We start from the raw sequence: 17,131 nt of genomic DNA, 5'->3' as shown, positions 1-17,131 counted from the left end.
ACAACCTGTCTCCAAAACAACTACCAATGCCCCTCGGGAAACCCTGTCTGACCCCTGTTGTACTTCTGCACACTCACGATAACAAGCACTGCAGAAGCAAAGAGACCATAATTGCAGCGTATCTTCTGAGAGCGTACAACCTCCTGTCTCGAACCCCTCCGACAGGCGCTGTTAAAACAATCTCTAGAATTTACAGCTTTTCACTGTCTACATCTAACGCCAGCGCCCATTAGGGTAGTTTTTCTCAGAAGACTTGCAGTGGTAATTTGATACTTTTTTTCAAAGGCCTCTCTTAAAACTTCATCTTTGCGCCCACTGACTCTTTCGTATCTGTCAATTAAGATATGCGTCTCATAAGCCCCTTACAATTTACACAATTTGCTCCCAGAGCACTTGTTACTGGTCTGCTCATGTAAGGTTACAGGAGGGCATAATGCCCTCTTTGCTGCCATTTACTGCATCGGTAATAGAGAGTATGTGATCTTAGCGTTGCATCTCGGCTGTGCTCTGCCCCTCGGGGGCCCATCAGGGTGTTTGTTAGCTCCATTGACGGATCATTAAAGCTTTTAGTCGACCAGATCATTTGTTCTCTAATGAGAGGGAGAAACGCGAGCCCTGATACTCATCGATGATCAATGTCTTCTGCCTGTTTTAACTGTATCACTCGTTCTCGGTCTCACTCTCTCTTTCTCGCTGTCTGCATCTTTATCTCGCTATCAGAGATAAAAGTGCAGTTCGAAACGCTTCGGAACAATTAGCCTCACCCGTCTAATCAGATCTCTTCTGCACGGATCCTTCCACCTCATTTTCATAAAACTTTGTGAATATCCCAAACGTGCATCACATTAATGCCCACTCCACTTTTCTCGCCCGTGTCTTCCTCTAACGCTCTTGTATTTAATACTTTACAGTGGCTGAATCCTAATTTGCATGCCATCCACAATGAATAGTATGCAAGATTAGGATTAATGCATCCAGAATCATAGTACGTGTGAAATAGAAGGCCTGTCTCAAAGCTCCACAGATGGCAGAATATTTCAAGTGGATTTGCAAAGTATCTGCGTTTTTTTGGCTAATCTGTGTGCGATGTTTGGACTAATTTGGCCCATTTGGCATTGCGCTACGGAAGACAAGAAGTTTATGATGGTTCTCACAGCTTATTTATTAAATGTATGAACTTAAAAGTTAAAGCTGCACTTTTTCCCTTTTTAAAAAGTTTTATGTATTCAGAAATGTGTAGTTTGCTAGATTATGACAATATAATAATGGTCCAAACTACATGGTCCAAAGTATGCATTTCAGTTGATATTTATTTGACAGATACCATAATCAACAAAACTAAAACATAGAAAGTAAACTTTAAAGGGATAGTTCACCTAAAAAGGAAAATTCTGTCATTAATTGCTCACCCTCATGTCGTTCCAAACCCGTAAGACTTTCGTTCATCTTCGGAACACAAATTAAGATATTTTTGATGAAATCTGAGAGCTTTCTGTCTCTCCATTGACAGCAACATCATTGCAACTTTCAAGCCCCAGAAAGGTAGTAAAAATAGTCCATGTAACTACAGTGGTTCAACCTTAATATTATGAAGCGTCAAGAATACTTTTTTGTGTTTGCGCACAAAAAGTATTCTCGTCGCTTCATAATATTAAGGTTGAACCACTGTAGTTACATGGACTATTTTAATGATGTTTTTACTACCTTTCTGGGCCTTGAAAGTTACAATGACGTTGCTGTCAATGGAGGGACAGAAAGCTCTCAGATTTCATCAAAAATATCTTCATTTGTGTTCCGAAGATGAACGGAGGTCTTATGCGTTTGGAACGACATGAGAGTGAGTAATTAATGACAGAATTAAAATTTTTGTGTGAACTAACCCTTTAAAGTCACCATGAAATAAAATTTTGCAGTATTTATTATAAATTATGTATTCATTCATAAAATAATGTTTACTATTCTGTTATTTTTTACTATTATTTTATTTAATAAATCTTGTAACATTTAATATATAATCATATATTATATAAGATTTATTTGTATGTATCCATTTTTGCAGTGTACCCCAAATTCAACAGGATACATATCTAATCACCAGTGCATGAAGAACATTTAGTAGAAATATGGAAAATGCCAGTGTATTCCATTTCTTCTTTGCTTTTGTTCTCAATCGAGGAGCTAAAACTTCCTTCTTTAGATTAGTGAAACCAGAGAGATACTGCGAACCGTCCGCCTAATAGATCATTCTGACAGTTTAATTTTAATGCTTGATTATCATTCAATCTTATAATTGTATTATCCAACCGTTCAATTAATTTGGTCTATATTTACACCGATGATTAGGATCAAAATCGAAATTGTAGTCGCTGACTCTGTGTGTCGAAAGTAACCGGGCTATCTGTTGAGGTAGCTCTCCTGATATGCCTCCTCCTATGGGAATGGGATATCAGCTCCATCTGCTCCCGGCATCTTTCCATTAGATGAATGAGCACTCTTAGATGAGATTGAGTGCTTGGACCCACTTTAAATGACTGGACACAACTGTGCCGTGTGATACAAAATGAGCTTACACATACAGACATGACTCGAATTCAAATGGATGCTTCTGTTCAAGACTGATGAAATCGTCACGGCAACGGGCCGTTGGCTGAACGTCTGATGCATAAGGCACACAAAATTTGAAACACTTCAGTAGTTTTAAAGTCCCCATGAAATCAAAATTGACCCTATTTACTTTGTTAGCGCATATTACTAGTCTTGTGGTGAACAATTAATCCGTGCAAGTAAATATATATATATTTTTTTTTTTATCATGGTAATCTTTAATCAAAATCTGAAAAGTTACTTCCGGTCTGGAATGGCGTCTTTTTCTGATGACGTAGGTTTGACGGCTTGGTTTGAAAACGCTTAACCACTCCCCTCAAACCGTTAGTCTGCTATGAGCGAGAGATGGAGAGGAGGAGCGCTAAGTAAAACCCTGCCCTCTGTTCAATATTCCGTTTCACTGGGAAATACGTCATAACACTGGAGAAAAGTTGTTTGCAACTTCCGGTTCACGGGGACTTTAAAGTCAAAGCCGTGGTGACGGCAAACCCCAGCATGGAAGAAGAAAGCTGTTGTGTTTACAACTATGACGATGAGCGCTTATTACGTTCAACTATATGCGGAATTTTCAAAAGTATGTGAAGTTCACGGCATAGACTCTTTAAAATACGACCAAGAGTTTTACAAGCTGGTCTGTTATTGGAGGGATGTCGACTTTACATTTTCACGTCCCTAAACATGACGCTGAACAAAACGAACTCTGACTGGTTGATTTACATGTCGGTCAGAAGTCCTCTTGTGCTGTCCTTGGCCAATGAAAGCTGGAGTCCAGACCTTCTGCAGTTAGTCTGAAGGTCTGGCTACTCGAGACTAAAATCAAGTCCCGTCCAATATTTTGTCGCATTCTAGAAGACGTTCCACTCAGATATATATCACAATAGGGCTTACGTTTCATGCAAACTCTAATTTTACAAAACAAGTGTCCCCAGAATATGTCTGTGAAGTTTCAGCTCAAAATACCCCACATATAATTTATTATACCATGCCCAAAATGCCCCTTTTTGGGTGGAAGCAGTTCTGTTTTCACGTGTGTTAAATGCCAATGAGCTGCTGCTTCCTGCGCCCTTTTCCAGAAGAGGGCTGTGCCTTTACAGCTTGTGCCTCCGATACTCCGAAACAGAGGGGCCATTTCCACAGAATGTGTTTTTGCAATCCACTGCGCTGCTTTTCCATTATTTTCTCTGTAAACACGCACCAGATGCATCTTCTTTTTTTTTCTCCCAGATTCCAACACCAGTCGTGGGCGGGGCCCTGTTATATTGTGCCATCACAATGTATAGAAAATTCGAACGACTCGTTTTGGGACACTGTTTATGATTTATGGGGAATATAAAAAAGGAGTGGGTGGATTTTCAAAATGTATATATTACTTGATCATCTTCTTCCATTTATTTTACTCTACTTCTCAATACAGAACGATGTATATGCATCCTCGGAGTGCTTCAGGTTGGCTGAAGGGCACACAAGAAAACAGGCCGTGTTTGAAATTCCATGTGCAAATATCAGCAGCAGGCTGAGGGCCCGATACAGCAAGGGTCTGTGAGCATTAGCTGGTCATGTTTACCTGTGGCGGGTCAAACAGTGTTTTCCCTCAGAAGCGATTCTTTCTTCCTCACATTCTCTCTCTTTTCCTTTGTGTCTGCCTGCAGATGACGTTCCTCCATACTTTAAAACAGAGCCGGTACCGAGTCAGTTGCACCTGGAGAGGAACCGGTTGGTTCTGACCTGTATGGCCGAAGGGAGCTGGCCTTTGGAATTTAAATGGATCCACAACGACACAGAGATCACGCGCTTCTCGCTGGAGTACAGGTCAGTGTTTGTTTTCATGAATGTTTTAAATATAAATTATCTGCATTGCAGCAGTTTGTTGTGATGTATTAAAAACTGTCTACAATAGAACTGCATTAACCTTAATTTGAAAAATACATTGATTCTATTTAGCGGCTGGTCTGGCCACTTAATTTCCCTTGCCTCAAATAATGTTATTTTATTTCTAAATATCTTTTATTTTTCTCTCTTATTTCATTATATGGTATGTGTTGTTTATATGTTTGTTTTAGTCATTTTTTTAACTTATTTTTTTATTGATCTGAGAGTTTTAAACTGTGAGTAACTTCAAAGTTTGCATTTGATGTTTTCTGGACTTAGAAAACTTAGAATAACTTGGGTTTCATTTTACTTAAAGGGACAGTTCAGCCTCATATCACTCCAAATGTCTAAATGTTCCTTCTACAAAACACACAAAAAATTCTTTGTTTTGTTGATACTATGAAAGTCAGAGGTGTCCAGTATTGCTTTGGACCCCATTGACTTAGACATACTTAGACAAAAAACTTTGACTTTCACTATATGGACAAAGTTATACATGAATTGGAATGACATGAGAGTGAGTAAATGATAACATAATTAAAAATTTTAGGTAAGTATAGCATTTATTTGGCACTATGTAGAACAGGATAACTGTGTAGATGTAGATGTTTTTATATTTATTTTAGTCATTTATGTTCTTTTTTTATATACTGAAAAAGATCAATGTTTTTTTTTTTTTACTAACATTTCTTAACGTAACTTCAAAGTTTGCTTTTGATGCTTTCTGGTCTCTGGCCTTATTGAGTTTCAAACCCTTCAGATATGCAGTTGTAGTAATACTAAGAGAAATATGATTTATAAAATACCCATGTGAAGTCAACTTTTGTACTAATGGATTCCTGTTGAGAATAAAGTAGAAAGAAAATAAGGTTTTCGCCCTCATTTTTTTGTTGAGGTGTTGTATACAATGACAGTCAGTGGAGTCAGCAGGAGTGTTGTTTTGGACCCCATTGACTTATATAGACCAAAACAATTGACTTTCATTATCGACAAAATCATACTGGTTTGGAACGAGATGAGCGTGAGTAAATGATGGCAGAAATTTCATTTTTAGGTGAACTTTCCCTTTAAGTCAGGTGTTTTCATCTCTGGCCCTCATGGTCAACTTTCCTGCACATTTTGCTCCAACCCTAATCAAACACATCTGAACAAGTTAATCAGGGTCTTCAAGATTACTATATAGTTACAGACAGGTGAGTTTGATCAAGATGGGAGCCAAACTCTGCAGGAAAGTGGACCTCGAGGGCCAGAGTTGAGAAGTCCTGCTTTAAAGGGATAGTTCACCCAAAAATGAAAATTCTGTCTTCATTTACTCACCCTCAAGTTATTAAAATACTTAATACCCTGTATAAATTACTTTCTTCTGCTGAACACAAAAGAAGATATTTTGAAGAATGTCAGTTGATGGACGCCATTGTCTTCCATAGTTTTTTCTCTTTTTTTTCACACTATGGAAGTCAACGGGGTCCATTAACTGTTTGGTTACCCATAATCTTCAATATATCTTTTTTGTGTGTGTTCAGCAGATAGAACAGATTTTTTTTTTTTTTATTAGGCTATTTTGAAACTATATTTTCCTGAGTCGTTAAAAAAGTAAGAAAATCTCTCCATATCCATGAAAGTAACCAATATGATTATTTTAGTTTTCTTAGGTTATAATCCTTTTAATAGTGATTGTAATCCTTATAATAGTGAAACAATGAACTGTGATTAGAACAGCAGGAATGTGATGGCACATAAATTGTTCCATCTTTACTTTGTAAGGTGAGGATTCAAAGAAACAATTATTCAGTGTTGAAGCGTAGGAATCCACTTCTAAAGACGATTGTATCTGCCACCAAATGTGCTCCGGTCATCCAATTCAGACTTTTTTTAATTAACTATCCTCTGAATATAAACTCTGGAGCTGTGGTGAATGGAGTTTTAATTAAAAAGATAAAACCGGCTGATTAAACTGAGGGACAGGACGATGTCATGTTGGTCACTGTGCTGTTCTTAGGCTTCCCATCAACACAATCTCTTCTCACTCTTACCTTATTATCACTAAAATCCAGTTACAGTCGAGCTCTTTCTAACAATGGCTATGTTTATTATATAAAAATGAAAATTCTGTCATCATTTACTCGCCCTCATGTTGTTCCAAACCTGTATGACTTTCTTTCTTCTGTGGAACATAAAAGAAGGTATTTTAAATAAAGCTCTACTTTTTTTTTTTTTTTATTCATACAATGAAAGTCAATAGGTATCCATGTTGTTTGGACCGCAATTTTCTTGAAAATATATTCTTTTGTGTTCCATAAAAGAAAGAAAGTCATAGGTTTTGAATTATGCCTGTAAGACATATGCAAAACCATGATCTACATGTGTCCAGACAAAGTAATAAGCTGTGCTTTGCTTTGAGACACAGTCGTGAAAAATCAAAACACATTTTTAAAGCAAAACGAAACATGAAGATAAATGAAAATAAATCAGTATATGAATAATTAAAATAAACTCTTGTGGCCATTTTCTATTTAATTTCAATCTGGACGGTTACGTGATTTAATTATTTGACTAAATTACTGAGCAGAATTGCTTAAATTAATTAATTATATACAAGAAAATAAATAAATAGCAAGCTGTATATCCAGAATATAACAGTGTGGAGCAGAATTTTGAAAGTGTGTGTGAACATGGTCAATCTCAAAATATCCTATAATTGTATGGCTATGTGTATTTGTATGCTTAGATAAAAATACATAAACAGAAAAACAGAGGCGAACCAACACTGTGTGGGGGCCCCAGGCAAAATTAATCAATGAGGCCCTTTTTTTAATATATATGTATTTTATATATGTTTTATACACTACGTGCGTGCGTGTGCGGTAGGCTAGTCGAGATGGCCATGCCTAAAGGACAGTGAGATGTATCATCAGGCTACTGTGGTAATATATAATATATACACTTTAGAATAGATTTGTTTTGTTAATACATCTTAATACATCTACACAAAACATCTAAAAGAGCATTTGTTTAATTTTTACGTGTTTTTTAATTAATTAAAAAATTAAAAAAATTTTAATTAACGAAAGGTCCATCTTCATCTTTATAACAGAAGATGCAATTCAACAATCTTCAAGATACAGTAAATCTTCTAACGTGTAACAGATTGTCACCTTAAAACAGTAATTTAAATTACGTGGTGGAACAATGCTAAATAGAAATATATAGTTAACATCTTAATTTAATCTTATTTATTTTTTTAGTTAATAATTAAATTGTTTTTTAAAGCTATTAGTATTTTTTTCTACTAACACTAATAGCACGTTTATATTAATTTCTGCTAAATACTGGGTGAATGGAGGAATACATGCTGCGCCCAAGCGCATGCATAAATCTCGCCGCAAAAGCAGGCTAAATATGTCTTACATAACGAGGCATTTTAATTTATTCTAAATTAGTGATTTCGACCTCCTCGAGCTTTTATTTTGGCACTTCCAGTTACCGGCATTTTAAATTTGCATATTAGTTAAATATTTAGTTTCACTCGTAACATTTAGATTTAGATTCAGATTTAACATTTAGATTTAACATTTAGATTTAGATTCAGCATTTAAATTTAACATTTAGGTGTAACATTTAATATTTAGATTTAACTATTTAAAATATCTCTAAGTTGACAAATATTGTTGTAAATGTGCTAAAAAGTGACATACCAAAAATTCATACCAGTTTTTTAAACATTGTTTGAAGCTAAATGTGACAAAATGTTGCTGTTATTTTCAGCGTGCTGCAAACATATCTTCATTCATTTCTGCTGTAAAGTGCATGTGCCTTTAGAAAGAAATTCATCTTTCATACCATACGGATTACATAATCAGATGATAATTGCTTAGTTTCCATTCAAATTTTTTCGTTTAAAAGTGGACATATCAAGCATAGGCTATATCATGTATGTGAGGCTAGTATACCCTACGCCGTGTTTCTGTTTATTTTTGAGACACGCTCCAGTTCACGGAGACCACGAAAGCGCGCCCTGATTGTTTATTTTATTTTACGAAAGCGCAACGTTTACTTGTTATTGTGAGTTTACACAAGTAAAAGTAGTTGCGACTGATGCATCATTCTTTTCTGTATGGACAAAAATATAGTATTTTTTTAGTCATTTCCACTGTTTATAGCAAAATGCAAGTAATCGCGTTGCCGCCTCATGCAGTGCCCTGCCAGACGGATAAGTCCTCTTCGTGTTTAACAAATCGAATCATGGATTTTCTACATACCCGCGAATCGCTGCTCCGGTTTGAAAAAGGCGGCTGAGGCGAGACGGTAAAAGCATAACCAGCGTAACGAGAAAGGGGCCCCATTAAGGGGGATGCAGAGCTGTCGCTGCGGCTTTATATTAACATTCCTGATTATTTGAATGATCAGCCCTCGGGGGGCCCCCTTAAAATGTGGGGCCCCAGGCAATTGCCTGGCTTGCCTGCCCTATTGCGGCGCCTCTGCAGAAAAAGAGTGTATATATATATATATATACACTCACCTAAAGGATTATTAGGAACACCTGTTCAATTTCTCATTAATGCAATTATCTAATCAACCAATCACATGGCAGTTGCTTCAATGCATTTAGGGGTGTGGTCCTGGTCAAGACAATCTCCTGAACTCCAAACTGAATGTCAGAATGGGAAAGAAAGGTGATTTAAGGTGAATTTTGAGCGTGGCATGGTTGTTGGTGCCAGACGGGCCGGTCTGAGTATTTCACAATCTGCTCAGTTACTGGGATTTTCACGCACAACCATTTCTAGGGTTTACAAAGAATGGTGTGAAAAGGGAAAAACATCCAGTATGCGGCAGTCCTGTGGGCGAAAATGCCTTGTTGATGCTAGAGGTCAGAGGAGAATGGGCCGACTGATTCAAGCTAATAGAAGAGCAACTTTGACTGAAATAAACACTCGTTACAACCGAGGTATGCAGCAAAGCATTTGTGAAGCCACAACACGCACAACCTTGAGGCGGATGGGCTACAACAGTAGAAGACCCCACCGGGTAACACTCATCTCCACTACAAATAGGAAAAAGAGGCTACAATTTGCATGAGCTCACCAAAATTGGACAGTTGAAGACTGGAAAAATGTTGCCTGGTCTGATGAGTCTCGATTTCTGTTGAGACATTCAGATGGTAGAGTCAGAATTTGGCGTAAACAGAATGAGAACATGGATCCATCATGCCTTGTTACCACTGTGCAGGCTGGTGGTGGTGGTGTAATGGTGTGGGGGATGTTTTCTTGGCACACTTTAGGCCCCTTAGTGCCAATTGGGCATCGTTTAAATGCCACGGCCTACCTGAGCATTGTTTCTGACCATGTCCATCCCTTTATGACCACCATGTACCCATCCTCTGATGGCTACTTTCAGCAGGATAATGCACCGTCACAAAGCTCGAATCATTTCAAATTGGTTTCTTGAACATGACAATGAGTTCACTGTACTAAAATGGCCCCCACAGTCACCAGATCTCAACCCAATAGAGCATCTTTGGGATGTGGTGGAACGGGAGCTTCGTGCCCTGGATGTGCATCCCACAAATCTCCATCAACTGCAAGATGCTATCCTATCAATATGGGCCAACATTTCTAAAGAATGCTTTCAGCACCTTGTTGAATCAATGCCATGTAGAATTAAGGCAGTTCTGAAGGCGAAAGGGGGTCAAACACAGTATTAGTATGGTGTTCCTAATAATCCTTTAGGTGAGTGTATATATATATATATATATATATATATATATATAGTTCACAGAATGTAGTGTCTCTTCTCATTATGTCTGGTTAGAACACCAGATTGTGAAATCAAACCCATCTAGCGGTCAAGGAGATCATTTAAGGTCAGTAACATTGATCAGAACGAAGACTTGGAACTGTAATGCATAAAGAAATCTGATTGAATCCCAGTTGTCAGATGTTTATAAACACTTGTGTTGTGTGGGATGTCTCCTGTGTCATTGGTGTCCTTCTCTATGACATGTGGAGGCATGTGAAAGCAGGTGGGTCAGCAAAGCCGAATGGTAATTTGGCCATGAATGTTCTTCTATGCAAAGAGAGAGAGTGATGAATCGTCATTTAAAAGCATCCCAGCTCTCACAATGACCTTTCCTTTCCAAGCCCCCTGACACATAAGTGTGCGAGTGCGTGCGTGCGTGCGTGTGTGTGTGTGTGTGTGTGTGTGTGTGTGTGTGTGTGTGTGTGTGTGTGTTTCTCTCGTACACAAAGACGACTTTCCCAAATGAGCTCAATCAATTGTTGTCTGGCAGTAGTGTTGTTCTCTAATGCCAGCTCAGCTGACTCTGCTAGTGTGGCGCTAATGACATCAGCCTGCCTGGGCATCCAATGAGCTCAGGCATGTTCAACACTACCAAGAGCTTTACGGGATTAAATGCAGAATTTAAATGTGATTGTGTCATTTTTTTTTTAATAATTGCTCCTACCCCAGCTTAAAATGCAGAGACAATTGAATAGGTAATTTGGACAGAAGATTGACTCTCCTGAAAAAGCTGTTTTCTTTGAGCATCCTGACCTTTTGTTGTGTCTAATTTTTGTTTAATTAATTGTTGATAATCAATGACACTCAATGATCTATATATTTTTATAATTCACCCAATTATGTTCAGTGGACTACTAGTCAAAAATGGGGGAGTAAATAAGATTATTGTTTTTTGTGAAAGAAATTATACTTTTATTAAGAAAGGATACATTCAAATTGATAGAACATGACAGTAAAAACATTTATAATGTTACAAAAGACTTAAATGCTGTTCTTTTGAACTCCATTCATCAAAACTATCGCAAAACTAAGCAGCACGTCCATTTTCAACATTGATAATAATAAGAAATGAACAGCAAATCAGCATAATTAGAATGATTTCTGAATGTTCATTTGAAAATATAGAAAACTGTTATTTTAAATTGTAATAATATTTCACATTACTGTCGATCAAGTAAATTCTGCCTTGGTGATCATGAGACATAAAACATCTTAGCGACTACATTAAGTAATTGAGTCAACCTGTTATTTCAATGTTGGATATTACATTGTTTTGATTTCTTGTTTTTCTATGGAACACAAAATTCTGCCCAAATGATATTGTGAAGAATAAATCCAAATATAGGAGTCTTCCCTCTTCAATAATTCCTGCCACTCAAATCATGATACAAGGACAGCATTTGAATATGCACAGAAGAGCATCATTTTCATTGTAGGGAGAAAATAAATATTGTATCAATTTATTTAACTGTTATTTCTGAAGACCTTGGATCATAACAATACAACCAACCTGATCTCACGGGAAAACGTACAAATTCTACGAGGTGGCTAATTCATACGAATTCATACGACCTCACTCGTACGAATTAGTACGATTTTTGCAAAATCGTACATATTTTACGAATTGCCCAATTCGTATGAATTCATACCCCTGACCCCGCCCCTGACCCCGCCCCTAAACCTACCCATCACGTGGGTTTAGACAAATCGTACAAATTCGTACGAGTGAGGTCGTACGAATTCGTACGAATTAGCCAACTTTTTATCAATGTACGAATTCGTACGAATTAGTCGTGAGATAGTGTTGATATAACCTAGCCCTTTCACTTATCACCAGATAAATATTTAGGGTTAGGGTTTTAAGGCCTATTCTCTTTACTTTTTGTTCTATTATCCTTTGGTTTGGTTTGGTCTCCAGGTTTCACTCTATGGTTTTCGTTTCTTGTGTTAAAATCTCAGCAAAGTTCCTCTCACGGCTGACTCTCAGACCATATTTTCACATTAACAGGGACAATTTCACGCTGGATCTGCACAAATTAACTAGAGTTCAGTGCAATAATTTGCCTTGTCTAGAGGATGGCAGAGACAAGTTACCACTGAGGGTTCTCACAGAAATTCTGTAAAAGATCTTTTAATATCCTTTAAAATAGGTTGAAATTTCTTACAGTTCAGTTTTTATCACAGTTCTGTAGTCACAGTTTTCTTTTCACTTCTCAAAAGACATGGTACATTGATTAGGAAATTTGAAGCTGATACCAATAACTGTTATGTCAACACTATGAATGGCCGATGCCGATCTAATTACATTAAAAGAGCCATTTTTAAAGGCATTAAATGAATAGTTCCCCCAAAAAACATTGTTTTTTGTTTTTCATCCATTCAATGAAAGCCAATTAGATCCAATGTTGGATTTTTTTTTTTGGTTACTCCCCTTGCAAAAACGTATATTGTCACTATATGACCATATTTATGCCTGGTACACTTTGTATGATTTTGGGCTGTCCCAGACGAAAGAAGACCAATCGTGGCGGAGGTTCTGGGTCATACAGTCAAAGACGGCCGTTGACGACAGTGAGTCTTGTGACCAAAGATAGCTGTGATAATAACCTGACAGTTTCAGAAATTAAGCATGATCATCTCACAGTGTGTTTGCTGCTACGACCTCAGTCTACTGACTAGCCAATGCAAATGCAACATGAAACAGCGTATTTATCAACGCAACATGGCGCTAAAACTTAAATTCCCTAGCCATGACCACGTCCATATTCTCCTCTTTCGCTTCCTCCTCTTTTTTTCAGTGCACATTAAAAACCAAACCTGCTAAAATGCTATTCATCTTGCTCTATTTGTTTACCATACCGCATACTGATGACATTTTATACTTCTATCGTACAGTCTACATACAGTACATGTAGTACCCAAGTTTATTAGATCCAAGTGTGATTTGTGATGATCTTATAGGATTGCTGAAATCACACAGTCTGTAGCAGGCACAAGATAGGATTGAATCTGTTAACTTGTAATCTAAATTCTCATAATTTCACACATCACGTCACTGATTTGTTTAAAATCAATTGCGTTGAAGTCATCGACTCCTAGTCAGATAAACTGTGTACAGTGTTTCTCCAGTACCGAAATAAACAGACCTTCACTAGTACGTCTTATATAAGCAAACAACCTCTTCTTATTTCAACATACCCGCCATTAGTGTCCCCAAAACAGCAAGTACCGCTGTTGTTTGGTTACTGAAAGGCTGTGTCATTCATCAACCATATGCACTGATTATTCTATAGGCAGCAGATGTTATCAGTGTTTCCTGTAACAGCGCCTGCATTCCGAGCCGATGTTGCGTTTCGCTCCCAGCAAATTGAATCACCTGCAGCGTAGGCCTGTACAAAAAAGATCTGCTTTCTTCCTTTCATTCTTTATTTTTGCCTGAAACCACGCAATGTCAAAGACAGCACTGGAGCAGAAAAAGCGTTCTGTTGTTTTCTTTTTTCATGCAAACATTAGCGTGTTCTGTTGTGACGCTTTCTGGATGTCTGCGACCGGATACCGACACACTTATTGAGAAGGGCTTTCAGTCCAGACAATGCTAATGGTTTCTTTTCCGCACCTGAAATATGAGACTTCCAACCAGCATTCTTTTAGTGTAACTGTGTGTGTGCGTGTCTGGTGGTGTATCTGTGTATGCATGAGTGCATCCATAATCTGGTTTCCAGTTACCTCCCGATGGAATTGTTGCAATCTGACCTTACAGACATTGTTGAATATGTTCATAAGTATGCCGTTCATGCCAGGGTTGTGTGCAATTCAGAACTGAATTGAGAATGGGTTTTAAAATTCAACAGCTCAATTTGGACAGAATTTGGTTGCGCTGAATACAGAATTATAAGAGTGCGACAGTATCCACTTTCTCAATAGGCCGTGGATGAATGTGAAACTATTGCTTTAAAGAAAATGCATATATTTATACAACTATTTAATTATTTTGAGAGCGTATGGAGATTGACATCATTTAAAGTGTCATGGAAGTGGTAAGAACTCACTAAAAAGTTCTTCTGACATGATTTGTTTGTTCGTATGGTCGAGATTTATTTGCAGAATCATAGTTTTTTACCAGTGCCAGTTGTTTTTCTAATTAATGAATAATCATGGAGACAAACTAGTGGCAGGAAGGAAAACTAACAAGATAATTAATGCCTGGTACACATTGTATGATTTTGGGCTGTCCCAGACGAAAGAAGACCAATTCTTGTTCAGTCGTACAGTCAGAGACGGCCGTTGTCACTGTCTTGCGACCAAAGCAATGATAATAACCTGACGTTGTCAGAAATTTAGCATGATCATCTCACAGTGTGTTTGCTGCTACGACCTCAGTCTACTGACTAGCCAATACAAATGCAACATGAAACAGCGTATTGATCAACGCAACATGATGCTAAAACTTAAAAATCCCTATAGCCATCACCGCGTCCATATTCTCCTTTCGCTTCCTCCTTATTTTTCAGCGCACATTAAAACCACAATCGGTAAAGTGCGATTCATCTTGCTCTATTTGTTTACCACTACGTTTTATTCTTCTATACTAACTTGCGTCATAGCCTACGGTTCAATAGGTGTCATCATCATTCAGTCTACATACAGTACATGTCGTACCCAAGTTTATTAGATTTAATACAGTGTGATTTGTGATAATCTTATAGGATTGAATAATCCCAACAGACTAGCAGGCGTAAGACAGGCTAACAGGAGACAGTGACAATGAAACCAAACCGAATATAACTGTACAGAATGACTGATTCATGCAACATTTTTGTTAATGATTAGTGAAAGTGGTAAGGCTGACGGTTTATAAAGCATTTGAGCCTCAGTTATTCTTGTACACATTCAAGCCTTTTCAGTATTTCACTACATAGGGATATCCGACGAGTTCTTTAACCTCTCCAGGGTCTTACAACATCGTTGATGCCCTGATAGAAATGCATTTAATCCAATAAAGGCAGTCTAATAATCTCTAGAGACCTATAGAAATGCTGGCCACTGATAGTTTTCAATTATTATCCAGATTGTAAAAACATGTTTGCGAACATAAATAACATTCCGTGGGCAGGAGTCATGCGATTGAAACAAAGTAGTTCAATGCTCAAGTTCTTTGAATGAAAAGTTTTTCTTTGACATATTTGAGTTGCTCCTGCAAATAGGTTAAAGTCACAGAGAGACTGACGACCACTTCATCCAACAGCGACGGTTTGCCAAGGCAACATCAGCACAGACGGGCGTCTGTTTGTCAGCCGTCTCAGTCAGGGGTGTTTGAACTTCGTCTGACACTTTTTGCTCCTGTGCTTTCTCACTCTATCTCGCTCTTTTCTCTTCTCCATTAACGGAAGGCTAATTAAAGGGGACCTGACATTGCGCTCTGTTGGCTGGAACATCAATCAATCAATGTCTGAAGCCCCGGCCCCTACTGACTCTCTCAACCTGCTGCACAAGCTCACAGCTCTTTAAAGGTTAATTATATTCATTAGAGAAAGAAGGAACGGGCGAGAGGAAGATAGAGAGGAAGTCACCCTGAATATATGCTGCTTTATTCTTCACGAAACTCTGCAAGGTTAAATTCAGAGCCACAGCACCATCTGTCAGAATACGGGTGCGTCCAATTCGGTGATGGTGCCCAAGTGGACTTTACAGGGTGTTTGGCCATTTAAAGTGAGATTCTAAGTTTTAGGGAACATGAGGACATCAGGGATCATAACTTACAGAGAGTGCAGAGGGAAATTTACCCACAAGTCATTGCACACTCAGTACATCAAGTTTGGAAGAAATAAATCCTCATTCTAGGTTTTTATTCAGCCTATTTCATCTCTGATCTCTGCACTGTTCTTAACAGGTATGAGGTTTTAAGTATGCATTATTTTATTATATTTTATTATATTGATCAAAAATGATGGTAACGACATTTATAATGTTACAAAAGATTTCTATTTCAAAAGAAAGTTGTTCTTCAAACTTCTTAAACTCATCAAAGAATCTTGAAACAAACTTATTTTAAATTCTAAAAAAAAAAAAAAAAAAAAAAAATATATATATATATATATATATATATATATTTGATCAAATAAATGCAGCCTTGGTGAGCATGAGAAACTTATTTCAAAAACATAAAAAAATTCCAAACTTTTGAACGGTAATGTATAAATATTTATGTGTTTGAAAGGATGAAATATATATGTATATATGTATATATATATATATATATATATATATATATATATATATATATATATATATATATACACAGGGTTTGAAATGAACTTTTTCACTCACCGGCCATTATGGCTTCTAAATTTTTAAGTTACCGGCCATTCAGAACTTCTACTAGCCAAATAAGAAAAGCAATTAACCAGATTAACCACCTCACAGCTTATATATATTATTAAATTTGGATTTCATACATTCATTTCTTATTAAAAAAAAAATCCTGTCATCCAACCATCTCCTCCCTTCCTCTTTCATCCTCATCCTTTTCACCAAAAATGTGTTTTAGGTGGACAGATCAATACAGTACAATGAAAAAAATATTTTCTGTTAACCAAATGCTTTTTAATCTTCGCTATTGCTTCAGTGCAAATGAACAAGCGTGCCGTTATTTGTTGCATAGTGACGTGCATGTTCTAAATCTGCACAGATTTGGCTTACGTGAACTTCCCCAGCAAAGTGAGTAAACATAATAAGTAACTTGCCAAATTGGCTAGTGATATGACAGCGTTACCTGTATAAACCTATCTAATATTTGTGAGCAATGACTAGGACCCTGTTAATCAGATCACAGCCTTCTCTCTTTATCTAGTAGAGTTTAGCT

At 37.3% G+C, this 17,131-nt stretch overlaps 1 protein-coding gene across 6 annotated transcripts in view; it reads left to right on the top strand.

The window, feature by feature from the left end:
* sdk2b (sidekick cell adhesion molecule 2b) overlaps positions 1-17,131 on the top strand; it is a 295,948-nt gene that overhangs the window by 202,875 nt on the left and 75,942 nt on the right. For all 6 annotated transcript variants that reach the window (XM_079851451.1, XM_079851455.1, XM_079851453.1 and 3 more), the window contains exon 2: positions 4,254-4,413. In XM_079851451.1, the coding sequence (XP_079707577.1) occupies positions 4,254-4,413 (160 nt within the window). The remainder of the gene's footprint in view (positions 1-4,253; positions 4,414-17,131) is intronic.

The sequence above is a fragment of the Squalius cephalus genome, assembly GCF_949319135.1.
Source record: "Squalius cephalus genome assembly, chromosome: 19".
NCBI classification, from domain to species: domain Eukaryota; kingdom Metazoa; phylum Chordata; class Actinopteri; order Cypriniformes; family Leuciscidae; genus Squalius; species Squalius cephalus.
Note: the sequence above shows the minus strand (reverse complement) of the source record. Positions and strands in the feature narration are given on the sequence as shown.